At 43.1% G+C, this 26380-nt stretch overlaps 1 protein-coding gene across 1 annotated transcript in view; it reads right to left on the bottom strand.

Annotated features, from left to right (window-relative positions):
* Positions 1-10012: 10012 nt before the first annotated feature.
* Positions 10013-26380, bottom strand: part of LOC131407635 (deleted in malignant brain tumors 1 protein-like) — a 171392-nt gene continuing 155024 nt past the window's right edge. Inside the window, 2 exon segments of the mRNA XM_058544392.1 lie at positions 10013-10320; positions 19815-19836. Of these exon segments, the coding sequence (XP_058400375.1) occupies positions 10013-10320; positions 19815-19836 (330 nt within the window).

Below are 26380 nucleotides of genomic sequence, written 5' to 3'. Positions count from 1 at the left end.
AAATCACCACTTGTCCTCAGTCCTGTTGGACTCAACCATCCCCATCCTCTCTCTCCCAGACTTAATATCCAAGTGTAGGTATTTGGTGTTTGGTGACAAGAATTATGTGTTTTGGGTCTTAATAGTCTCCCTAAGAGTTGGCTTGGTGGTCTGGACCATCAGGACCCCCTGATACTTTTAGTCACTTCTTCTGCTTATTTCATTCCTCAGCCTGTTTTATTACGAACGTGTCTGTGTCGTAGGTATTGCCCTAACGTGAAACCTCTCCACAGATCCAAAGTCTCCCACATTTTCTCCTGGATCCAGACCTGACTCCACGCTGTATCAGACCATGAGAATTACTTACAATATCCTTAAGGAACACCAACAGAAGAAATGACAGTGGGCAGACAACCATTGCTTATCTCTGTCTTGACTTGGGTAGATGTTACCCCTCTCCTATCACACCTTTCTTTTCTCCCCTTGCTGTTTGGGTCACCATATTTCAATGTACGTTCTGAGTGATGTGTCCACTTCTGTGCCACTGAGCAGTAGCAACCACAGAATTGTATTTAATAAATAAGTGTGAGAGGCAGAATACTGGCCCCTCAAAGACGTCCATGTCCTAATCCCTGGAACCTGTAAATATGTTAGGTTACATGGCAAAAGGGAATGAAGGCTGCAGATGGAATTAAGGTTGCTAATCAGCTGCCTTAAGTCAGGGACATTATCCTGGATTATCCAGCTGGACCCAATGTAATCACAAGCACTCTTAAAAGTAGACGTGGAAGGCAGAAGAACAGAGTCAAAGGGAAATTTGGAGACGCTACGCTGTTAGCTTTGAAGATAGAGGAATGAGGCCATGAGCCAAGGAATGCAGGAGACCTCTAGAAGTTGGAAAAGGCAAGGAAATGGATCTTCCTCTAGAGCCTCCAGAATGAGCATAGCCTGGCTGACACCTTGATTTTGGCTCAGTGAGACCCATTTTGGACTTCTGACCTCTAGAGCTGCAAGAAGATAAATTTGTGCCGTTTAAGCCACTAAGTTTATGGAATTTGTTACAGCAACAATAGGAAACTGGCACAACAAGCAAATATTACATGTGACCAAATGATGCTTCCTCCAAAGCAAATCTGAAACATATCAGTTATAAAAATTGATATCAGATACTCTCAGAGCAGAAATGAAGCTTAAAAACAATTATAAAATGAAGCTTAAAAGCAATTATAAAACTGCTATGTTCAAAACGATTTCCAGTAGTTTTTCAAAATAATGGCATTGTTATCTCATTCTTTTTTTTTAGAAGTTAGTGAATCTCTTGGACCAACAGGTTATAATGAGTCCTCAGGAAATTAACTCAACAGCTGCTCTTTCATTTATTTCTCTCCTGTATTTGGATGGGTAATCAGAAATGTCCCAGGGGAAAACAGCACAAAAATGTTCTCTTACCTGATAATATGGTTGCTGAATTTCCATCACCTATTGGTACAAATATAGTGAAATATTTTTTATTCAATTAAATTGAATAAATTTTACCTTACCTACTTATTGATTTTCAATAAATCTTTAATGTGACAGGTCAAAAATATTCATATTCATGGAAAATATAGTGAACCCCTGGTGAAATAAAGTCTCATGGACATAATAGGCTCTCAGAAGTATTTGCTGATTAGATTGTTTTGAAGAGACTCTAGAGGTAATAAATTTAACGTGATACTAGCTCTTCAGAATGACCACACACTGAGAGCAAGCCAGTCACCACTGGAACCAAAGGTGGATGACCATGGCATGTCCACATCTGAGCTGCTTTCTTGGTTCATGCCCCCCTCAGGGCCCAGTGGCCATCACACATTCCTCCTGGACCCTCAGTGAACATTTCTACTAATCTTTTCTATATATATTTTTTCTCTGCTATAGATTTTGAATGACTGACAGTAAAATATACATATCTGCATAGCAAGACCAGAAAAACAGAAATATATGATTAATGACTATATGGATGAAAGGGAAATAAGTAGAAAAACAACCAACCAACCAATAACACCCTTAGATAATTATTAGAACTGATCATTCAATTAAATTTTGACCTTCCTAGAATTTGAAGGGACATGGAAATCAAGGTGCATAATGGAATTCTCATTGTCTGATAAGTGGTATCTTCCCAAAGGAAGTTATTGCCTTTGTTTGAGGACCACTGAGCATTTTAATGACTAATACATTGTCTTCAATAGCAATTTTACAGGAGAGGCAGAATGCTAGTATATGTCTATTTTTTTTCACTCAACAAGTATTTATTTAGAACTGATTGTGTACCAGGAACTGTCCTTGGCTCTGATAGACAAGATTGCCAAAGTTCCTGCTCTTACAAAACTTACATTCTGAGGAGTGGGGTGAGGAGGACACAAGATGAGCAGATGAACAAAAGAAAAATATACAGATCATCTCAGATGGTGGAAGTACTATGAAGAGATAACAGTTTGATAAAATAGAACGTGACTGAGAGGGAGTCTATTTTGGATGGTATATTCAAGGGGATCCTCCCTGGAGAAGTGACGTTTTAGCTGAGACCTGATTACAAGGAGTCAGCTGAGGAAAAATCTGGGAGAAGAACATTTCAGACAGAGGGAAGAGCCAGTTCAAAGGCCCTAAAATGGGAATTACTTTGTCAGTTCCAAGAGTTGGAAAAAAGCCAGTGGGAGCATGGTGCAAGATGAGGTGTTTTCTCAGTGGTCAGAAACATAGATGAAGATTAGATCATGTGGGGTCTTATTGGTCACAGTAAAAGATTTAGATATTATTCCAAATACAATAGGAAGTCTTTGGAGGGTTTTCAGTAAAGGGGAATGGTTCGATTTACGATTTTCTAAGCTGTTCTAGTTTCTGAAACAAGAATGGATTATGTGTGTGTTGGAGGACGAAAGAAAGGAGAAAGAAGACTACTTAGAAAAATGTTGCCGTAATCAGGATGAAAGGTGATGGGGTTTTGGGTGATAGCAATAACAGTGGAGTTGGGAGATGCTAATGGGCTGAGTATAAATTTTGGAACTAAAGCCACAGTATTTACTGGTGCATTAGTTGTGCAGAGTGAGGGAAAGGGAGGAATAGGGATGACTCTAAAGACTTCTGGTCTGAAACTAACTGAATGAGAAGATTATGTCCATTTTTTAACACTGGCTCTCCATAAAAGCCAAGCAAGATATCGTAATATCTAACAGACTAGCAACTGTGCTCCTTGCTAACTTCATGACCTTGGGCCAGTTGATTAACTTTTCTACAGCTGTGTTTCATCATCAGTAAAATGGGAATTACAATAGTACTCACCTCATAGGTTGTTGTGAAAATTAAATAATCATGCCTGCAAAGTGACTAGAATTAATTAATTCATTAGAGCAAGGGTCAGGAAACTAAAGCCTGTGGTTCAAATTCAGCCTAGTGCCTGTTTTTGTAAATAAAATTTAATTGGAACACAGGCACACCCATCAGTTTACAAATTGTCTGTGGTTGCTTTCATGCTACAAGAGCAGAGCTGAGTAAGTGCAACAGTGATCATTTGTTCCACAAAGCCTAAAATATTTACTATCTGACCCTTTACAGAAAAGATTTGCTGACCCCTGAGTTAGAGAATTAAATAACTAATAACTCTGCAGGTAAAGGTCTTAGAACACTGTCTGGAATATGATTAACACTCAATAAATTTGGCTCTTCTCATTCCACGTACATGATCTCATTTAACCCAAACGGAGCACAGTGAAGTAGGTGTTTTTATCCTCTTTTTGAAAAAGAGAGTAAGTGGCTTGCCCAAGGACACACTAAATAAACGGCAGAGATGGAACTTAAACTCAGACCTTCTGTTGCCAAACCCATCGTCTTTCCCTTACCCCAGAGCTCACCTGTGCTAGTACACATGCTTGTCTTGAACATATTATCATTGGGTCTACTAATTGCGTTACTTTTCAGTTTCCTAGCACACCAATAAATTGATAGTTCATGTACAAAATACATAATATGTTCTCCCCTCCAAATATGCCTCAGCAATTCCAACAAAAAAACTTATGGTTTTAAACCAAAAGGAAAATTTGCACCAAATAAGGACTAATACTGCAAATTCTACATGAAAATACTTCTTACCTTGGGGCATTGGCAGTGATCCCTCTGCATTCTCTGTAGAGAGAGGAGTAGAGAATTCAGTGGCTTTGGGATGTAAAAGTATCCATTTCCTTCACCAGCCATATGAGCAGTTGCGTAAGTTATACAAAGAATTTACCAAGATTTTTCCTTAATATGGTGGTAGGAATAACACTTTTGTTATTCCATTGGAATTCCATTGGAAAAATGAAAAATATCAATACTAGAGAATAACTTAAAACTGTCGTGATTGAAATGAGAATAAAGCTAACTCTTGTGGAAGGAAGAAAATGGTCCAACAGCATTTTTAGCTTAAGGGTAGGATGATCTTAATGGCCCAGGAATGTGGAAATGGCAAACAATGATTTTCAAAATATGGCAATCTGAACCTTTCCACTATTTATTTCATTTTATCCTTTATGATTTACCTATTACCCGCCCAGGTAGCTCATAGAATGAAAAATGTCATGTTGATAAAACAAAAGCATGAACTTAACCAATGCAGGCTTTAAATACAGTCTCTGTTAATATGTGGGAAAAGAAAAGATCATTTTAGAAAAGGTCCATTGTTTCTAGAAATGCTTCAATGCAAAATGAGTCTTAAAATGAAAGAATGTGACTCCCAGAAACAAAAATGTTGCTTCTCCCTGCCTTAGTTCAGATGACTTTAATTAACTATCAAATGTGTAAATGTTTGTTAGTACAGTGCGTCTAATAACACATGTTCCATCTGGTTGCAGCTGTGCTATTTCCACCCTGCAGCTGCTGTAACACCTCTAAATAGGAGACAAACACACATACGAAACAGGCGGAACACAGTGGCTTTACAGAATGCACTGCTTTCGTGGAATTCTAAACCAAAAACCCAATAAAAACAAAACAAAGTCAAATCAAAGGGAAAAAAAGAGAAATAAAACAAACAAAAAAAGAAAACAAATCCATACCCCCCCCCCCCAATATTTGAGCTGTTTGAATTGACTTCAAAAACTCATTAATTTCATTAGTGTCATATGGATACAGTCTTTTTGGTTGGATAAAATTGGAATTTTTAGCAAGTGACCTAGTTCACTGCTCTAGACCCACTAAATTATTTCCTTTACTCCCCACTGGCACACACATTTATGTCTTTAGCATTGGTAGTATGCTGAATATTGGTCATGTGTTTGGTGGAAATTCATTTGTATATCTAGAACAGTGGCTCTCAATAGGGGGCAATTTACCACCCCACCCCATAAGGAACATTTGACAACATCTGAAGATAGTTTTGGTTGTCACAGCTAGGGGGGTCATTCAGTGGGTAGAGGTCAGGGTTACTGCTAAACAGCGTACAATGCACAAGACAGTCCCCACCACAAAGAATTTTATGGCCCCAAATGTCAATAGTGCTGAGGTTGAGAAACCCTGGTTTAGAATGACAGTGATAATTACGGATCAGTCAAAGATTTGTGATGAGCAATACGTGGTGATGGTGCTCAGGGCAAGCTGCCCCAGGAAGCACCACTCTGGTATGCGGATTATTTCGAGCTGAAGACAATAAGGACTCAGAGAGCTCAGGAAAAATATTTGAGTCTCCCCTCCCAAACTGCCTAAAGAATTTAAAACCAAAAAATCTGTTTTAGGAAGGGGTTATTATCATGACTGCTATAAAAGATAATTTAGGATAGAGGTTACAATAGAAAAGGCACCAACAAGCCCATCTTATCGGGAGTCCTGTCTCTCTGGCCACATTCTTTGGATGGCCCTGCGAGGAGTTGTCAGACAATCATTTACAAGGGAAGTCTCCATTTGTAAAGGTATCTCCCTCTCTGTATTGAGAAAAAGGGGGGGTGAGCTCATTTCTAGTAACTTATCAATGTGGAAGATGAGGCCTTGGGGCTGTATAATAAACCTTACTCTTGTTTACTGTGCTTTAGTGGTAATCTCCTGTAACTGACTCCCCCACCCCCAAAATCCTCCTTTGTCATTGGCTGAAAATGATATTTAAGACGAGAATTTCTGCTATTGTGTGGAGAAACGCAGTGTCCCTGCTTTCTCCCATGTATACATGTTATTAAACTTGGTATTATTTTCTCTTGCTAACCTGTCTTGTTGATTATTTGGCCAGCCAGAAGAACCTTAAGGGAAAGGGCAGAGGGAGATTCTCCCTCTTCCCCCGACAGTGGCCTGAACTCACAGTCAACAGGACAAAACTCAGTGCTATTCTAATTTATAAACTCATTTCTTCACTTGCATTAGACTGCAAACTTTCAGTAGGAAAAACTTTTATCTCTTAGTTCCCCATAGTGTCCTGAAGAAAGGTAGAATGCCCTCAGCGAGTGATTAATGTCACTGTTGACTTATGTTATCTTTTCACTGGTTATTTTGAAATCTAGTTCTAGTAATGGAACTACCACCATCTTCCACTATTTTTCTCTGTATAAAATCCATATCAACATCTTGTGGCTAGAAAGTTCCTGAGCTCAAGTTGAAGCTCTCAAATTACCAATGCCTCATTAGTTTTCGATCATACAAGTGGTAAGAGATGGTCTACAATGACATAGATGCAAGTATTACCAACGGTATTAGTGGAGATACCATCCAGATAACGAGATGTGCATCCTTGGAGGGAGAAGTGGCCATTACCTGAGCAGATGACACTGGCATCTTCTCCAGGACCGCAGTTGTGGAGAGAACAGTCGGCGTGAGGACACTCTCCCAGAAAACTCTCTCTTCCTGTACAGTCCACATCATCCAGCAGAAACTTGCCTTCACCTTCACCAAATTGGGCCTCAACAGGAGCTGCGAGGGCACGCCCACAGTTCAGCTGCCGGCACACTACGTCAGCTTCGTTCATGTCCCAGTTGTCATCACACACCCTGCCCCACTGGCTGTGGTAGAAAACTTCCACACGTCCAGAACATCTGCCCGATCCATTCACTAGTTGCAATTGTGGCCAGACTTTCAAAAATACAAAAATATTGCATGTTAGGAGAAGGAACATATTCCGCATCAACCTACCTGTTTAACCATTCGACAAATATTTGCTGACCACGTGCTGGGTCACAATAGATAGCATTGCAGATACTGTGGTTCACAGAACAGGCCTGGTCTTTGCAGCCACAGTGTTTAGAGTCTAGTTTGAGGAGACTGGAGGAGGCAGTCACATTAACCCAAAATTAGCTTTAGATTTACAACTACATAAGTGCTAAGAAGCAAGTGGGGAGATGTTCATAATGTTTTGAGAGGGCACAATAGGGGTTGGGGTTCCAGGATATCTTTTCTAAGAAGTGATGATGGACCCGAGGCTTGGAAGAAGAGTAGGAAGGAGTTAATAGACAAAAAAGGATGGGGAGGAGAGCAGAGCCTTCCTCAGTGCATTGAAAAAAAGCAGAGGTTTATGAGTGAGATGAATGCATAGAGATCCCCATATGAAATCATTCTGTTTTGGTAGCATTTATAAGGTTGGAGACCTACCCACCATTGAGAAGCACATGACCCATCAAATCACATCAAACAAGGAGAAAACCTTGACTTACCACCAGGAAATGGTGTTAGGATCTCAGTGTCTAAGAAAGGAGAGAAAGAAATGAAGTGTCACAGCCAAGCAAAATGGTCCACCCAAATTTATCGGGGAGCGTTGCATGTATGTGAAGGCCCCATTGAGTAGACATTGAGCTAAGGGAATGTTTTGGGGAATGTATTCTGTAGGTTCTTTATGGTCAGTGGCAAGTGAGAAATTGCTAGTGTATTTGGGCAACTCAGAGTCTCTTACACATTGTTCTTTTAAACTGGATTATTTGTGTGAAGGGTCAAGAGCCTATAGAAGTGTTTTCCTCTAGTACTCATAAAGGGACTTCTAAGGAAGAGGGGTGTCAAAGGCCTCAGATTAACGAGAAAGGATATACTTTTCTCCATTCATCTCTGAATTCGCTAAACAGCGATGGAGAGGTGCACAGTGCCCAGAGGCTACACACAAGGTCTATCCAGACTCTCAGGCGTTATTGAGGTGTCTGAAGTAAGGATTATCTTTAGTCCAATTTTAGTTCAATTACATCTTTGAATGATAATTTGTTAAATCATATTCATATCCTCACTCCATAATTTTCTAAACTACTTTTAGGCAACAAGAACAGAACAATTTTGGGAAAAAACTGGACTGAGGCTGACACTTGAGGAAGGGGCTATAGACAACTTTGCTTTCATTAGTAAAGGAATTATTAATTAACCCTCAATTAATGATCAATTAATAAGTACTTATTAAAATGAACAAATCAACTGTACACATGGATTCTAATGCAAGGTTTCTTAACCTCAGCACCATTGACATTTTGTGCTGGAAAATTCTTTGTGGTGGGGGGCCACCCTGTGTGTTGTAGGACGTTTAGTAGGATCCCTGGCTTCTACCCATAAGACGCTAGTAGCACCCCCTAGTTGTCACAATTAAAAATGTCTTCAGACATTGCCAAATGTCCCCTGGGAGACAAAATCACCCCCCAGTTGAGAACAGCCATTCAAAAGTATACTTGAAAAGTGTTTTTAAATTCTTCTGAAGTAAGATACTTATAGTAATTTGCTAACTGGACTATTCTCAGCCACTCCCTCCCTCCCAAGGTGCCTGGGCCAAGGACACGCTGCCTAAGAGACTGTCTTCTTTCCACCTGCACAGGCTGCCTGAAGTGCCCAGATGAGGCGAAGGTGACTTCCACCCAGTCCTGCCAGTCCTGAGGACTCACAGGAAGGGCATTGGAAAGCGTCTGACATGGTCTGACCACAAGGTGGATCCCAGGAGCCCAGGAGATGGGAGGGGTTGGGGCCACCTTTACCCTGCAGGCCTGGGAGAGGCCTTGGGAATGATGGTTTAATGGACCAGAACTCTCCTCCACCCTTTTAACCTACTCTCAAGACAGAGCTGCCTGCAGTGGGAAAGGTCCCAGCAGGGCAGGGTCTGGTCCCCACCATCACCAAGAGAAGTGTGTCTGCTGCTTTGTGACAGAAGGTGGCACATGGAATAGCCTGGAAGTCAATCCACGGGAAAGGGACGTTGTGTTCCTGCTGGATCTCCAAGCCTTCTGCAGTAATATTTGTTGAACAAATGAGTGCTTGGCTCTTGGCCAGCTGATGATGGCTCCAGATCCTGTTTCCTGGCACATCAGGTTTGGGAGGAAGCAGCAGGGAAGTGGGAGAGCAATCTCCTACGTAGTCAGCAGCTCAGGAGCAAGGAGGGGGTTCCTTTTGCTCCTGACTCCAGACCTTGCCCCATCATTCAAAACTGGTTTATCAAAGACACAGTTGCTTGGTCTCTAGGAGGTAGATGTTCTCAAAAAGCAGAAATATCAGGCACAGCATCATTGGTAGCCTGCTCCTCAGGCTTGGAATGACAGTTTAATGGATCAGAATTAACAGATGCCTCTCCCCACAGCGGTGCAGTGACAGAAGGAGGAAAGCCATTGTCATGGTTGTTATTATTATTATTTCTGTTGTGTTAGATAAAGGCTCAATGATGCGCAAAAAGCCACATTAAGAGGAAGAGGGAGTGGGAATTGTAGAGGAATATCAATCAGGGAGGCCAGCTGCACCTGCCGTCCACAGGGTCCCGTGCTTGGAAGGGCCCTGCTCTTGCTTTAATGCTCTGCTCTTGCTGTCCTGAAATTCTTAATAATTTTTGAAAAAAGAAGCCTACATTTTCATTTTGCACTGGGATGTGCAGTTATGTAACTCATCCTGTGACTAGACTAAGTCTTTTCACACCAAACCAAGAATTCTTTCCAATATGGTTATCTTTGGCTTCTCAAATAGATACAAGAACATTGGGGTTAGATTTAGGATGCCCAGCTGTATCGTGGAGAGATGAGGAAGCAAACAGGAAAAATGAAAATTCAACTCAGAGAAGAGAGAAAGCAATTTACCCGAGCAGATGACACCAGCATCTTCACCAGCCGGCATGGGAGCACTGCCCCAGATAGGCCTTGGTCCCAGAACACTGCACATTGTCCAGAAGAATGTGGCCAGAGCCCTGGCCAAAGTGGGCCTCTCTGGGGGCAGAGACAGCTGTCCCACAGTCCAGGTGCCGGCACACCACCTGTGCTTCATTCTTGTCCCACAGGGCATCGCACACGGTGGACCATACGCCTTCAAAATACAACTTGACACAGCCAGAACACCTTCCAGAACCTTCCACCAACTGCACAGCAAGCCAGTCTTTGGGAGAAAAACAAACCCCCATCCCCCACCAAAGTGCTGGTGAATGGAGTCATCATCTTCCCCTCCATTGGCATCGTCGAGATAATAACTACTGTTAATTAAGTGCCATCTGTGTTCCAGGCACTGGGCTAAGCCCTTCACAAGGGACATCTTTCTAAGGTTCGTGACTACCTTATAGGGTATTATTGTCCCCATTTTACCAGTGAGGAAACAGGGTACAGACAATGGCAGCAGCTTCCCAGAGGTCCCACAGTCAGTGAGGGGCAGAAAAGGAACCCTAACTCATTCTGGCCGCACCCGGTGGGTCCTCTGTCAGATCTCCTAGGGCCCGCTGTTTGGGTGGGGTCATCTATCACCAGGTCGGCCTTGTGGCAGGACATGCAGCTTTGTTCTTTTCAAAAGCGCTTTGTTCTGGCTTCTCCCACCTCCTCTGGCAAGAATATCTACATCTAAGAAGATAGAAACTCTCGGGCTCTGGGCTCCTCGATATTTATCTTAAGAAATATCTCCTGGATTCGTGGATACTTTGCACTGTGTCATTGTCAGTGTTGAGTTGAGAATGTTGGAGAAATGCGGGTGCACAATGAATGCACGTACTGTGTGTTATTTCCCGAGAAGCAGCTGCATTTCACCCCTCTGAGGACTTTCCTGGGCGTCATCTCACTGGCTCTCCTCAAGGCTCTCAAGGGCAAAGGGCAGGTAAAGCTTACTTGGATAGGGTGGGGCTTCAGAGTGCGATCGCCACCGCAGACCCTGGGTTTCCTTCTCAGCTTGGCCACTCACTAGCTATGCAGTTTGTGTGGGCCACTTAACCTCTCATTTTTCTCATCTATAAAGTGGGGACAATGATAACAGTACCTGCCTCCAAGGAGATTAATTAAATGAATACATAGAAAGTGCCTGACACAGAGGGAGCCCTTAGGAGCTGGCAGTTTTTATTATCTCCATTTTACTGAAGAGTAATTAGAGAGATGAAGAGATAGATACAAGTTCACACGGCAGCTGCTGATGGACAGCCCTCAGCAGGTTGGTTTCCTGCCGTCTCTCTATCTCCCAGTGGCCACAGAGCGGAGCTCCTCAAAGTGTGGCCCTCACATGGCCCACCTCATTAGAATCTCTGGAGAGGTGTGCTAAATATGCAGATTCTTGGAGCATACCCCAGGTCTGGGTGTGCGCCCCTGGATTTTGAATATTCAACAAGCTCTTGGGGTGATTATCATATACCCAACATTTAAGAGCACCTGCAACAATGACCCTTAGGTCAGTCTTTAATGTGTAAGAACCATGAAATTAGATAAAGATTTGAGGGCATTCCTGTCTTGTTAAGTGAAAATAAAAACAGGGTGTCTTTATTTCTGGGGATGAGCGACTCGCCCTGCTGGGTAGGGACCGTCCATCCCCAGGGGCCATCATAGCTTCTCCACATTCTCTGCCCTGCAGGTGCCGCCCGCCCTCAGTCTCTGCCTCCTCTGGCTCTGACTCACTGTCTCGCTGCTCCACAGGTGTGCCTGGCATGCTGCTTCTCTTAGGGTGTCCCTTCCATGGCCTTTCTCTGAGTCCTCTGACATCCCTTCTGGAGCAAACTGAGACACATCAGCCATGTGAGCACACGGGTGTGCAGAACAGAGAGAACACTGTCTGGCATTAGAAAATAGCTTCCTGGGCCCCACTCTGAACCAACTGACTCACAGGCTCAGCAGAGTGGGGCCTGGGAATCTGAATTTTCAACAACCCAAGTGATTCTGCTGTGTGGTCAAGTTTGGGAACCCATGTTCCGGAATCACTTTTCCTTAAGCTCTTGCCTTGAAGTATACTGGGTCTTATAACTTCCTTTTAATAAGATAAGGATTTGTACCGGTTATTCCAACTTTTTGTCAGCTGGGATATTTTATTATGCATCTTCAGCTCTCTGTAGTTAATCTTGAAGCATTTTTTAATTTAAATTTTTTTCAATTATTTTATTGAGATCGTAATGGCTTATAACGTTGTGTAATTTCGGGTGTCCGTTATTATTTATCAGTTTCTGTATAGATTTCATTGTGCTCATCACCAGTAGTCTAATTTTTGTCCATCACCATACATATGTGCCCCTTTACCCCTGTCACCCATCCCCAACCCCCTTCCCCTCTGGTAATCACCAATCTGTTCTCTTTATCCATGTATTTGTTTATTTTCCACATATGAGTGAAATCATGCAGTATTTGTCTTTCTCTGTCTGGCTTATTTTGCTTAACATCATACCCTCGAAGTCCATCCATATTGTTGCAAAGGGGACAATTTTGTCTGTTTTATGGCTGAGTAGTATTCCTGTGTATATATATTTCACAGCTTCTTTATCCATTCATCCGTTGAAGCATTTTCTTTAATTAAGCTACAGTTTACACATAAGTTCAACCACGCTTTTTAGTTTTAATTTGGTGTTTTACAATATCTCCTAAGTTCATCTTTTTACAACAATTTTCCCCTTTTTTTGCTTTTTATTTATTTTTCTATTTTTATATTAGATTTTTGCTTTGGGGATTTATTTAACTATTGTTATTTAATTAATTTCACATGTTTGGATTTGTCTTTTATTTTTTTGTGTGAGGAAGATTAGCCCTGAGCTAACATCTATTGCCAATCCTCCTCTTTTTTCTGAGGAAGATTGGCCCTGGGCTAACATCCAGGCCCATCTTCCTCTACTTTACATGTGGGATGCTGCCACAGCACGGCTTGATAAGCAGTGCATAGGTCCATGCCCAAGATCCAAACCTGCGAGCCCTGGTCCACCAAAGCAGAGCATGCGAACTTAACCACGACACCACCGGGCTGGCCCCTGGATTTGTCTTTTAAAGATAGCTTTGGTAAAGGGTGAGATGCTTGGCTGCTGCTCATTATAAACACAGTAGTCCTTTTTTCCTGGTTCCCAACTCTTTCTGGTTAGGTACAATAACTTTGTACCTAACCATTGTCTTCAAGCAAACAAATAAGTAATATCCGCCAAGGCAGCCCCTTTGATAGATTTTGCACCTTGAGTCTATCTGCCCTTCAGCTCCCACCAGTTTCTTTCAGCTGTTATGAATTGATGCCATGCTCCGTAGACAGACCACTCAAGGACACAGGCCTGTGATGCTGTTGGGTCTGAGCAGATTTTCAATAGTTCATTTAAATCTGACACGTCTGTTGGGGAGGGCCTGCTGTGCCTTGTCATTGGATGAGGTCCTAGGAATATATCAAAGATATACAGGGCCTGGTACTTGTGGCTGGAAAAAAAAAATCTATGTTCACTACACAGGCTGAGCACTAGGGCAGACAGGATATAGTCCAGAGACTAGACGCATGGTCTGGGCTGCAAGACCGAGCAGAGGTCTCCCTGTGGGGAGGGGGGCCTTCTGGAAGACGACTAGGTTGATGGTGTTAATAATAATAGTTAACTCTTATTCAGTGGCTATTATGTGCCTGTCACGAGTCTAAGCACTTTTCATAACTTACTGCCCTGAATTGACTTGAAAGCAACTCCATTCACATTTAATAGGTTAGGAAGTTGAGGAATAGAGAAGCCAAGGAACGTTCCCAGACTCCACAGCTGGTAAGAAGCAATGCTGGGATTTGGTTCCAGAGTCTGGACATTTAGCCACTAAATTATCCAGCCTCTTGTGTTCTGGGCACTCCCACTTCTTTTCTTTAATTCTTCTCTTCCTCCCACACCTCCCACATTCCACTACCATGTCAGGTCAGTTCTTCCGTTTACAGTGTCACTTTCAGCCTTTCCTTTGCATGGACAATAATCCTTATGTCTACACAGAGCTGACACTTTTCAAAGCACGTTCACACCCATCATCTCATTAGATGATCAGAGAAGTCCTGTGTTGTGTGCTGGGGAGGCCTAGCAAGGTGATCTGGATTGCAGACAGTCCTTCCAAACAAAAGCAGGATCTCTGCTGCTGCCGTCCAAACCCACCTCGGCCACCCTGAATTAGGGTTTTTTTTGGTTTTGCTTTAATTTTGTGTGTAGACCTCCATCATATTTCTTTCTTCTTCTTTTTTTTATGAGGAAGATCAGCCCTGAGCTAACATCCATGCCAATCCTCCTCTTTTTGCTGAGGAAGACTGGCCCTGGGCTAACATCCGTGCCCATTTTCCTCTACTTTATATGGGGCACCACCACATCATGGCTTGACAAGCGGTGCGTCGGTGTGCTCCCAGGATCCGAACCTGCGAACCCTCAAGCCACTGAAGTGGAGCACGCGCACTTAACCGCTATGCCACTCGGCCGGCCTCTCTTTCTTTCTTTTTTTTTTTACCAGTTTCCCTAATTCAATCTATCCTTACCCTAGTCCATGTCACCTGTCTACTCATCAGAAAAAGCCACTTTAGTGTCATTCCCCTGCCTACTATGGCTCTTCATTGTCGACTGGATAAAGGCCAAAGTTCTTAGCTTAAATTTCAAAACCCTCCATAATCAGATGGACAGCTAGCTTTCCAGCTCCTCTCCTATTGACAGCTTGTTCTCCCTCCCTCAGAAGGAAGCCTCAGAGTCCCCAATGACTCTATGGGATTTTCTTGAGTTATTAAAAATCTCTGGAGTGTCATAACCCCTCATATCCCCATGGTATCCTAGCCATCCAGGCAAGACCATTCCCAAATCAAAAACCTTTATAAAGTGTTTCCTAATTCCCCCAACTGGAAGCCTGACCTCCCAAAGTCCTTATGTTCAGTTCATTCAAGTTTAACAGACATTACTGAGCATCAACTATGTGCTGAGCACTGGGGACAAATGGCAAATGACAGTGTCTCAATAACTCATTGGATATCCATTGACTTAGGGCTAACCGTGTTCATGTCTTGTCTTCCCAATCAGATTGGAGGATCCTGGATAGAAGGGACCATCCTCCCTGCACAGTACCTGGAACATACTAGGCTATGACACTAAATGACTGGCAAATGAGCTAATGGTGTGGGAGTTAATGGTGTTGAAGAATGGGTTGGCTAAATTTAGAGGAAGTAGATGAATAGGAATGATCCCTTTTTATATAGGAATCAGTATGAGAGCCGTCAGAACTAGAACAATGGCTCTGTGTTGGAGGAAGAGTGGCACAAGGATGGATAAATAGGAAAGACTGATTTTTTTTTAGAGTTTTGAATGTTAGGAAGAGAAGTCTGGACATTTCAAGTGATGGTGGATGTGCCATTTTGGGTTCTTGCTCAGAGAAGGGACAAGACAGATAGCACACCGCAGGAGTAGCTAGAGGTGAGTGAGAAACAAAGGTAGAGAGAAAACCTGGGTGCAGGTGACTCTAGTGAAGGAGCCAGAAGGTGTTGTGGGCTTGGGCTGTGATGGCAGCTCCATGTATATAGAAGGAGGGAAAATGATATGTAAGACGATGTTTATCAAGGTCGGTCCCCCAGCTGCCTTTATCAAGTTGCCTGAGAAATTGCTTAAAATATGGATTCCTAGGCCTTACCCCAGATGTACTGATCTGTGGGATTATGGCCCATGTTTTTAACAAGCTTCCCAGGTCAATGTTGTACGCACAAAAATCTGTGACTTGATCACCCATGGAAGACAGGAAATGGAAAAAAGTGAAAGTAGAAATTGCAAAATTTGGAGGCAATTATGAGTTTGAGAAAATAGCAACCAGCCCTCCTCTAATAAGGACCAAGTGAAAGAAAGTAGTTTTAAATTGGGAATATATATTGGATGTTCCACCCTTGTACTTAAAAAAACCACAAAAGCTAACATTGATTGAGCACTTACATTGCTTCATTCACCTGGTAACTGAGCACCTACTATGTGCCAAGGACTGTTGGTGTTCATAGCTGGACAAAACAGACAAGGACCACTGCCCTTGTGGCACTTACATTCTAGAGAAAAGGAACAGTCAATGAACAAAACAGAAAACAGATAAGTAAATTATATAGTATTTTAAAAGTGATAAGTGCTAAGAAAATATGAGTGGATAACAAGGATTTGGATGCTCAAAGTGTGGTCAGAACAGGCTTTCTTGAGAAAGTAACCTTTGAACAAAACTTGAAGTAGGCATAGAAGTTAGACCTGCTGATATCTGGGGAAGACTGTGCCAGGCAGAGGCAACAACGGGGGCAAAGACACCCAGGCATGCCAAGCATGTTCCAGCAGCAATAGAAGGCCTGAGTAGCTTGAGCAGAGGAACAAGAGAAAGAATGGTAAGAGGTGAGGATGGTAACCAGGGAACAGACCTTAGAGGACTATACTGGCCTTTGACGTTTACTCTCAGTGAGACAAGGAAGCTTTGCAGCACTTTCAGCAGGGGAGTGACGTGACCTGACCTGGGTTTTAAGAGGATCACTCTTCCTGTTGTGTTGGGAACTGACTGAGGAGGCCGGGGTAGAAGCCACGAGACCAGTGGTGGCTACTGCAGGAATCCACGCTAGAGATGGTGGGGGCCCAGTCCAAGGTGGGGCAGTGTAGGGTGTTAAGAAGTGGCTGATTCTGGTAGAGGCGACAGGATTTCCTGGTGGATCAGATGTGGGATGTGAGAAAGCACAGAGTTAAGGACCAATCGAGAGTTTTGCCCTGAGCAAGTGGACGGATGGAGCTGTCATCACCATCTGGGTTGTGCTGGCCATTGGGGTGAGTGCTGTCCACGACTGTCTTATTGATTCCTTGCAGGAGCTCCATGAGTTGGGTGCTCTCACCATCCTCATTTTATCCATGGGAAATTGAGACCTTAAGAGGTTAAGTGACTTGCTGTGGCAACATAGCTTCTTAATGTAGGTTACCTCATGTCTCAGCCTGAAGAGGGAAGATGGTTGATCTTTTCTTTTCTTTTCTTTTTCGCAACCCTGGTAACTATCCTAGACTAAATTTTATTTACATTTTAATTCCAGTCACTTTTCTAGATCCTGTTCTACCAGGTTTGAGCATCTGCAATTATCCAAACATATCTGTGAAATTTGAATCCACAACTACATAGCTCCAGAGAAAGATAAGTTAAATTGGAATGTCTTTGGGCAAGGGCACAAATCACTGTGTGTGTGAAAGAAGGAGAGACTAGCAATTCAGCTATTAATGGTGCTTTTGAGATTTAATCAGGCTGAGAATCAAAACTTTCTGAACTCAATCTAAGTGAAAATTGGATGAGGACTTACCCCCAGAATAACAGCAGAAGGTGAATAAGCTGTTGGGGTGCAGTTATTGGATCCTGTTTGGGACCTCCTTCCGCTAAGTCCAAATGAGCCCACCACATTCACACACGTGTAAATTACCTCCTGTGAACAGGTAGATACTCATGTAATTCAACAGATACGACCAACGTTCGCCTATGAGCTGCTCATGGATTGTCTCTAGTGAGGGGCTGCTGCTTCTGCCGATGTCCCAGCACATCATTCATTCCTCTCTTGAGCTCTTGCTTAAGTCTACGGATGCTGCTGAATCCAACGAATATTTACTGAGCACTTACAATTGTCAGTATGTGTAGGTGTAGGATCCAAAGATGAACAGGATACTATTCCTGATGTAGGATAGTTTCAGCCCAGTGAGGGGGCAGATCTGGAATTAATAATGCTGCTTACTGTGATAGATGGTGTGGTAAGGGTGTGTAGAGGGAACAGGAGACACAGAGGAGAAAGACTGCCCGGTACCTGTGGCTCTCATGCTGAATCTTAAATATAGACCAAGACAGCACTTGGTTAACAAGAGGAACAGCATTGCTGCCAGAAGGTATTCCTTGTGCAGAAGCACTGGGCTGTGAAACCACAAAGAATGCTCAGAAAATCACCTGCAGGGAGGTGAGACCAGATTGCAGGTAGGAGGCCGGAGGCTACACAGCACAGTGGGGCTGGAGAAGTTAGCAAGGCGAGACCATGAAGGACCTTATACATCACAGACCAAGTCTGGCTTCTCAGGGAACAAGGGGACTGATGCAGGGGCTTAGACTGCAGGTTAGAAGGACAAGGCTCATGGCAGTTTGGAGGATGGCCTGAATGGAGGTGGAGCTGGAGAAGAGGAAGCCAGTCATGAGGCTGTTGGAACCGTCTGGGTGGAACATCTCAAGAAGGTAAATGAAGACAGTAGCATGGGAGTAGAGAAGAGGCCACGAAGCAGCATTTGGGAGTTGGCATCTGTGCAATCCTTGCTGACCTATTGAGTGTGAAGGAGGCTATGAGGGAGTCAAAGGGAACTTCTGTGCACATCTCCCTGTAACACAGTCAGGCCCTGAGGGTGGGAAGTCCGTCTTTGCCATTTTGATGGTGGAATGCTAAAGTTAGTACCAGGATACTGCAGAGTTGCCACAAAAACTGTTAGCAGAGCACCTGCTTTGCTGGCTTCCCTACACCACACCACGTGAACCTTTGGATGACAAAATCCATTTCAGGCTTGCTCTTCCTTTGCAGTGACTTCAGATCCAAGTGGGCAAACTGCTCAAGATACTGTAGTGCAAATTATTCTAAGCAAAGCACATGGGCGCTATTCCCTAATGATAAGAACTTTGTGCTATACTCGCTGCAGATGGGAAATCCAACACCAAGGTCCCAGTGGTGCCACCACCACAGACTTCAGTTATTGCCTGATACAGTCAGCGTGGCATATGGCTGACAGGTCAGGGAAATGCCACTTCAGCACATTTCCAGGAGACAAATGAGGTCAATGAGGCAATGTTTCTTCATCCTGTAAAATGGGCCTCATTGCCCTTTGCTACATCTGGGAATCCCAGAAAGTGTGCTACTGTGGTTGGGTGGGTGGGAAGAAGGGGAAGGGGACTACCTTATCCCTGATGATATTTCCAAATTGTGTTATTCAGATCCACATCCTAAGACTGTGGAATGGGTGAGTGGTCCACTGGGTTGGAAATAGGAAGTGTAACAAGCAGAATATTGAGATAAAGCTGGAAAGGTAGGTTGGAATAGGTTGTGAAGGGCTTTGACTGTCAGGCCAAGGATCTTAGACTTAATTTTATTGGCAACAGAAGCCGTTGGAGGTTTTTGAAGGAGTAAGACAATCAGGTATTTGAACAGAGGAGTATTAGGAAGATCAAACCCAAAGTGATATGTAGGATTGATCCAAAGGTGGGAGTGACCAGAAGTGGGAGATTTCTTAAGAGTCAAAGAGTCTCTTAAAAAGAGAGAACAGAGCCCTAAGCCAGGTGATGGCAATGGGAGGAGAAGATTAAGGAAGAGTGTGAAAGACCTTTTGGAGGTAGCAGTAATGTGACTGGTCAACTAACATGAGGTGGAGGAGGGGGTGGGATGGGGAGGTGTCACAGCAAAGGATTCAAAGTCCAGTGACAGACCCCGAGAGGCAGGTGAAAGCGATGCTGAGCTGGGGCCAGGTTTACTGGGGTGCCTGCAGGCAGGGGGAAAGGCAAGCTGGAAGGTCAGAGTGTTGTCAGGGTAAAGATGTGATTTGGAAAGTGATTTGGAGAGGTCATATAGTCAGAAACCATTCCTGAAGTCAGAAAGCAGATTAGTGCATTGAGGCGAAGGTGCAGAGAGGATGCCATAGACTTCAGGGAGATGAAGGCCAAGAAGCCATATCACAGGGCCCAGTAGGAGTGAGGCTCAGGGCACACGGACAACTGTCAGTGTGGTCTGCTGTGAAGGGGCTGACCAGACAGAGGCCACTGGACTGGCAATTAAAGGCTGGTAGACGTGCCTTCTTAAAGAGAGCAACCTCAGAAAGGAGTTGGCTGTAAAGCCAGGGTGCTTAAGGTTGAGAAGTGGGGAGTGGGAAGAGGAGGTTGTGACCAACTTGGCAAGAAGTTTGGCTATGGAGAAGGGAGTTTCCGTAAGTGGCTGGGGCAGGGAGATTTAAACCCAGCCCCTGTCCTTTGGTATGGAAAATGGATGTTTTCTTCATCTGAGTAAGGTACAATGCACACACAGCACTATGATGCATCCGCTCCTCTGCAGGAATGCCAGGGAAGCCTCTGGCTGGAAGGTGGTGCCATATTCAAGGTGGGCAGGTGGTCTAAGAAGTGTTTTGGTCTGTTTGGTTTGGAGTGTTTGGGGGAGTATTTGTGAGATAAGGAGCCAGGATGAGGGGAGGATTTAAGACGAGAGCCAGAAGATAACGGATAGCCTAGTGAGAGAATGGATGGCACTAGGGACAGGGGACAATGAAAGCCAGGGCTTCCTTTGGGATGAGAACACGAGGAAAGAGTGGGTGAAACAAATTGATGCTGAGTGCGTGTGTGTGAGTGTGCGTGTGAGTATATGTGTGTGTGTTTGTGTGAGCATATCTGCGTGTGTTTGTGTGTGAGTGTGTATGAGTGTGTGCGAGTGTTCGTGTGTGAGTATGTCTGTGTGTGTGTGTGCATGGACGAGGTGGGGGCTGGCCCTCAGACCTGTCAGCCTTGTGAGCAGAGTCAGGCCACGTGATATCTGCTGAAAGTTTGAGCTGACGTGCATGAGACAGCAGGGCTGCTGTGTGATACAGCTGAGATCTGACAGTGTGGATTTCCATCCTGACCTTGGTGCCAGGGTTGGAGCCCACATTCTGAGGGACAACAAAGCCAGGCCTGAAAGCACTGGGCGGGGTCTGTGGGAGTGAGGGAAGGAGAGGATGTTGTGGTCAGAGTGTTGGACCTGGAGGCAAGCGCAGCACCACAGCTGAACAAATTGTAACTTGATCATAATGTGGTTTTTAGAGACTATTTTAATTATTTAGCTTGGATAGCGTTGATCAGATAAATTCTGCACCGGGGAATAATCCCATTTGCAGAAATAGCCCTTCTTTCTCAGGTGGCCAACAAGTTGCCCTTTGTCCTCACATTTTCCATATGAATCGTCCTAACACCAACAGAGCTCCAGTGGTCTGCAAGTTCCCCAGATCTCTCTGATACCAAGAAGACCTGCACTGAGCTGCGGTTGTATTTCCGGGTGATTGTTCCAAGCCGGTCTCACTGGCCCCATTGTCTGTAAGACTTTTGTGCACTCAGCATGAGGAACCTAAAAAAGCCTACAAGGCCATATCATATCACTAATCCATGAGTTCCTGGAAGCTCTAGAGCACTCCCCTATAAACTGTAGGGTGAGATGATGCACGTCTTGGAGGAAAGAGGAGGGTAAAGTATGAGTGTGGACAAAAGGACCGGAGAAAGGGCAAAGATAAAGGAGGATCCAGAGTGTCCATGAGAAAATGGCCCTGGTAATAACTGATACCTGCAAATCCTGCCTCTAAGAGCTACTGAGCTTCTCAAATATCCTTACGTTTGAAGCAACTTGGGGGAAACAACTCCGTAATCCTATTGTCTTTATTTTGAGAGGATCCGGTAAGCAGACATCAGTCAATGGTGTGATATTCTTGCTCATTGTTTTTCATTCATTTATTCAGGCTATTTATGAAGTGCCCTATGTTGTGCGAAGAACTGTGCTAAAAATTGGGTCCATAAGTGCAACAATGTGTGCCCTCGCTGTGGCAAATAGCGCTGGTATTTGGCAGTAATTTTGCAAGTGTCAAGGAAAGCAGGATAAGACAGAGGAAGAAGAGAGTTGAACGTTGTAACTGGATTATCAAAATGCCCAATTCGATGTAATAAACAGCCCTCATTTTGGCTGATTTTTCTGCTGGGATTTGGTTTTTCAGTGTGATGGGAGGATGGGGTAGGACCAGAATTGAAGCTGATCTTTGTTCCTGGGGACCTACTCTGCTGTACTCAACACCTTATCAAGTAGTTATCAGGGTATAGTCTTAAGAGAATCCCTAAATTTTAGGGTAGTTTTTTTTTTTTTCCAGTTCCCAGAAGTCATTAAACTCACTTATCCCAGACTGAGATTGTCTCTCCATTTTATCCCCTCACATCTATCCTAAGTCCCTTGGACTCCTAATTCCAAACAGATTAAATCATAGGCCAGTTCTACCTCCCAAGAGTAGCAATGCACTTCAGAGAAGGCCTGGGGGCAGAGCTCATTGAGATTCATTCTAGATTGTTCCAGGGGTCACTTTCGACCATGCCTGTAATAACTTTCCCAAAGCTGATACTTTGTCACGTTCAGCACCATCAAAGTCAACATCATCTTTACAACAATCGGAGCAAGTATGATGAGTTTGAATTTTGAATTCTCTCAGAAATTTCCAAAAATATTATGCTTCGGAAAGTCCCATCAATTTCACACATGCATTTGGTGTAGTTCACAAATCTCCAGAGTACCTACCTGCATAGTGTGCTGGAAGAAAAGAACATTTTTCCTTCTACGTATGTTAAAAATTAAATCTGTTACTTGAGACCTATTACTGAAATATTGAAAGGGGAAAAGATCTTGGTTTCTTGGGGAATGGAAACATCACGGTAAAATGTTATAATCTGAATCCAATAATCTATATTTTCATCTCTTCTTAGTTTAGAATGCACAGTTTAGAATTTATAACATCTATAGTAACAGTCGACATTGGATGAGCAACTTCTATGCCCGAGGTACTCTTCCAAGTAATTTACAAACATTATTTCATTAAATCTTCCCAACAATCCCATGAATTAACCCCTTCTTATATGAGAGGAAACAGCAGCACAGAAAGATTAAAAAATTTGCCCACATTCACATGGCCAGAAAGTGTCGCATTAAGACTTGAATTATGCAGACCTTTCTGGCCTAAAAGCCATATTCCCAAACTCATACCTCATTGGACATATAAATGAGAAACCAGGCCCAGAATCCCAAAGGATTCAAGAAATCATTTAAATCCTTCTTAACATCCTAGTATGTATTAATAAATGTTTGAGTAGCTGACATATACATATCTACGCAATTACTTGCAGAATACAAAAAGAGTTTGAGTATAAACTTCACAATCAAACGTTATTCTGTGGTTGGTGAGTTATGTTTTTCTTTATAGTTAATAAAAATTATATTCAAGCTGTTTGTTGGTCTGGAGTATTTCCAAATTTTCATTTGTTAGTATAAGTGGGAAAGCTAAGAAACACAGGACTATAATATTTACCCCCAAAGCCACAAAAATAATAAAATCATGAACAATTGAAATTATGTAGATATTTTAAATTAGTTTAGTTCCAAATTAAATTAAAATTTCCTTACAAGGAATATATATGGAGTACAGATTAAGAATATCAAATTGATAAATCTTTTTTTTAAGAGAAAGGTACAGATTTTCAGATTAGAAGACTTCACGAATCAAGTCCAGGTAATTTTGTGTCGTGTCAAATATTTCAGGCTAAGATATTCCTTTATTGTACATTTTCAACTCCATTCAGCAACAGCAAAGAAATCATGACAGTAATTCAATACTTCTAGTGCTAATTATCAATATATAAGCCAGAGGACATTTTCAAAACCCTCATTTAATTATCCTACAGCCAAGTATTCCTTCTTTATCCATTTCTCTCCAGAATTCTAAAAACAGAGCCATGTCTTTAAAAAGCAATAAATGGGTTAGTGCCTTGTTCACAGAAAATAATTCCTACAGAAAATATTTGACACAACTTCCCTAAACCGATCATGATTATGCATGCAATGATGATCACTGCAACATCTCGTCAGTGGTTGGATTGCATTAAACACAGTAAAAGCTCTATTTGTCTGGATTTAACTTTAAGCTTTCCAACAGTGTGCTGGTGGACTATGTGCAGATATCCATACTTTCCCTCTCAATCTTGGAGCAAGACATGAGCAAAATGGCCCTGGGGCCACAGCTGCAGTACCTGCTTTCTGGAGCATGACAGCTTGGAAGAGCAGCAGCCAAAGGAGGAGGGCTGGGCAGCCCATGTTGGGAAGGCTTCCAGCTTCTGGAAATCATGGGGCTTCAGCTTTATATGCTCTCCAGGCTCTCCTCTGTAGGCGGGCCTGTGCAACTTGATGCTCTTTTCAGGCTTGGATTGTCAGACATTCAGAGCAGGCGACAACTCATTTGCTTTGGCATTTTGTATATATTTGTTATGGGGAAAGGGTGATTCTACCTATTAGAGACATTCCATGGAACAGTTGGAAGGTGAAATTAGAGACAAGAAGAGATAAATTGTGTGCTAGTGCCTGGCTAGGCAGGTGGGACCCTCCAGCCCCTTAGGGGGAGAGAGAGGCCACTAGGAGCCCTAGATTTCATGAAGGTATCCTTTCCTTCAGCATGTGGCAGTTCCTGGTGGAAGAAGCTGCTGAAATCTACTTATCTTTCAATGCCCACACCAGCATTTCCTCCTTTCTTGTAGTTTTCCCGTATTCCCCAACTACATTCTCTATTTCCCAAAGCACTCACTTGGCACTTCTCTTGTAACACTCCATACATTCTGCCTTAATGGTATTTACTAGTGTTTTAATCTTATTTCCCCCATTAGCTTGTAAATCTTCCAGGGAAGGACTGCTCTTTGTATTATTTATAGTCCTACTTATAAGACTGCTTACTTCTAATATGCTTGGCGTGATGCCTTGTACTTAAACATTTGTTGAATTGAACTTGGAAGTACTCATTGATATCTGATGTTCTTCAAGTTATTGCTTCCCTAACAGATACTTAGATCTCTCTACTTAGATCATTGGCTTATAGTAACAAATTATCCCGTAATCTCAAAGAATTCCTCTCTGCTCTGAGTCTTAGGATATAAATCTTCTGGTAGAGAACACATCTTCTGGAGCATGTGTCTAACTCTGTATCCCTGTGAATGGAACAGTGGAAAGGACAGAGAGGTTTTGTAGACTCATTGGGCCTTAGGTCATGAGAAGGAGTTAGAAGAAGTTTGGAAGGAGTTGGAAGGAAGTATTTTCCCCCTGAATACTCACTCTAATCTTCTTTATTAAGACTAGTCTGCAAGTTGGGTGAATCCAATGTGTTGGTCACCGCACCCTGCAGGAATGGCCTCTGGGCTTCTCTTGTGTGCAGGATACCAAAGGTTAGCCAGGTCCACACCTGCTCATGATGGCAATAATAGGATCATGGGTAGGAGGAGGGTGACAGCTGTGACTTGAGTTCAAAGGGCCTGGGTCTTGTTCTCTCCTTTGTGATTTTGGGTAATGTATATAGCTTCACTGAGCCTTAGTTTCCTCATCTAAAAAAGTGAGATAATACTATGTGCCCTGCTTGCTTTCGAGAGTTATTGGGAGGACTCAGTAAAACTAGGCATATATGAGATTTGTAAATTTCACAAGCAAAAAGATTATTCTTTCTCAGTAGATGTCCTTATAACAGAGACACTGAGTTTTTCTGACAGTCTCAATCACATTAAATCATAGAATAAAATCAGTCAAATTTAGCCAAGGCAGGGAAAAAAAAGTAGGCATAAAGGGAGAGAGGGTATCACACAGACAAAAATAACTGGAGTGGGTGTGCTATTTCACAGGCCAAAAGTGAATCTCGTTTGTTTCCTATAACTCAACCTCTCTTTGGAATCCCCATTCTGTCTAGGGAAGACTATAGAATTTAGTTAAAATAAGTCTAAATAAACTCTGCCATTTCAAGTTTATTCTCAGTAAATCCAGAGTTTTCCTCCCCCTCCAGGTCCCTGGAGTCCTAAATCAGGCATGGCTTTCAGTGGGGAATCCTTGGTTCCTGGATGTTGGCTTTCGTATATATTGCCATCTACTAAGGTAGATGTCCCCTCCTATCCAGGCCTCAGAAGTGATTCTCCTTCCACAATCGTACTCAGTAAGACCTCCATGCTCCTATCTGGTCTGAAGTTGTTGGGTTGTCACTGATCTCCTCAGCATCTCTGACCATGACCATCACACCACTATGGGATCCTCCAGCTCCCTCGCTTATGCATGCGTTCTCTCTTCCTCTTCTAACTTCTGTAAACTTCTCAGGGATATGAGCCACTCCAGAGCCATCCCAAGTCCTCTTTGTCTTTGACAAACCACCCACCTCTCTTTCCTCTTTGACAAACCACCCTCACACTGTAGGGCAATGGGGAACTTGAACAAGGGTCCCACCACCTAAGGTTTTAGATGGCAAAAGGGACATAAGTCTCTTCTATGCTCAGATCCCACAATCCCCCCCAATTGCCTGGGGAGTCTGTCATGCTGTGGGCATCAGATACCCATGAGCGTCAAGCTCCCTTTTCACTTCTGTCCTCCCAACACTTCAGAGGACTTTTAACCAAATGGATCTTCCTCCAAATATTTCCTATCTTACATCTTTTGAACAAAAAGTCAATAACATATTTTCACTTCCTAGTGCTGTTGCCCCTGGATGGAG

This window comes from Diceros bicornis, chromosome 6 (genome assembly GCF_020826845.1).
Source record: "Diceros bicornis minor isolate mBicDic1 chromosome 6, mDicBic1.mat.cur, whole genome shotgun sequence".
NCBI lineage: Eukaryota > Metazoa > Chordata > Mammalia > Perissodactyla > Rhinocerotidae > Diceros > Diceros bicornis.
This window is presented reverse-complemented; position numbering and strand designations above follow the sequence as displayed.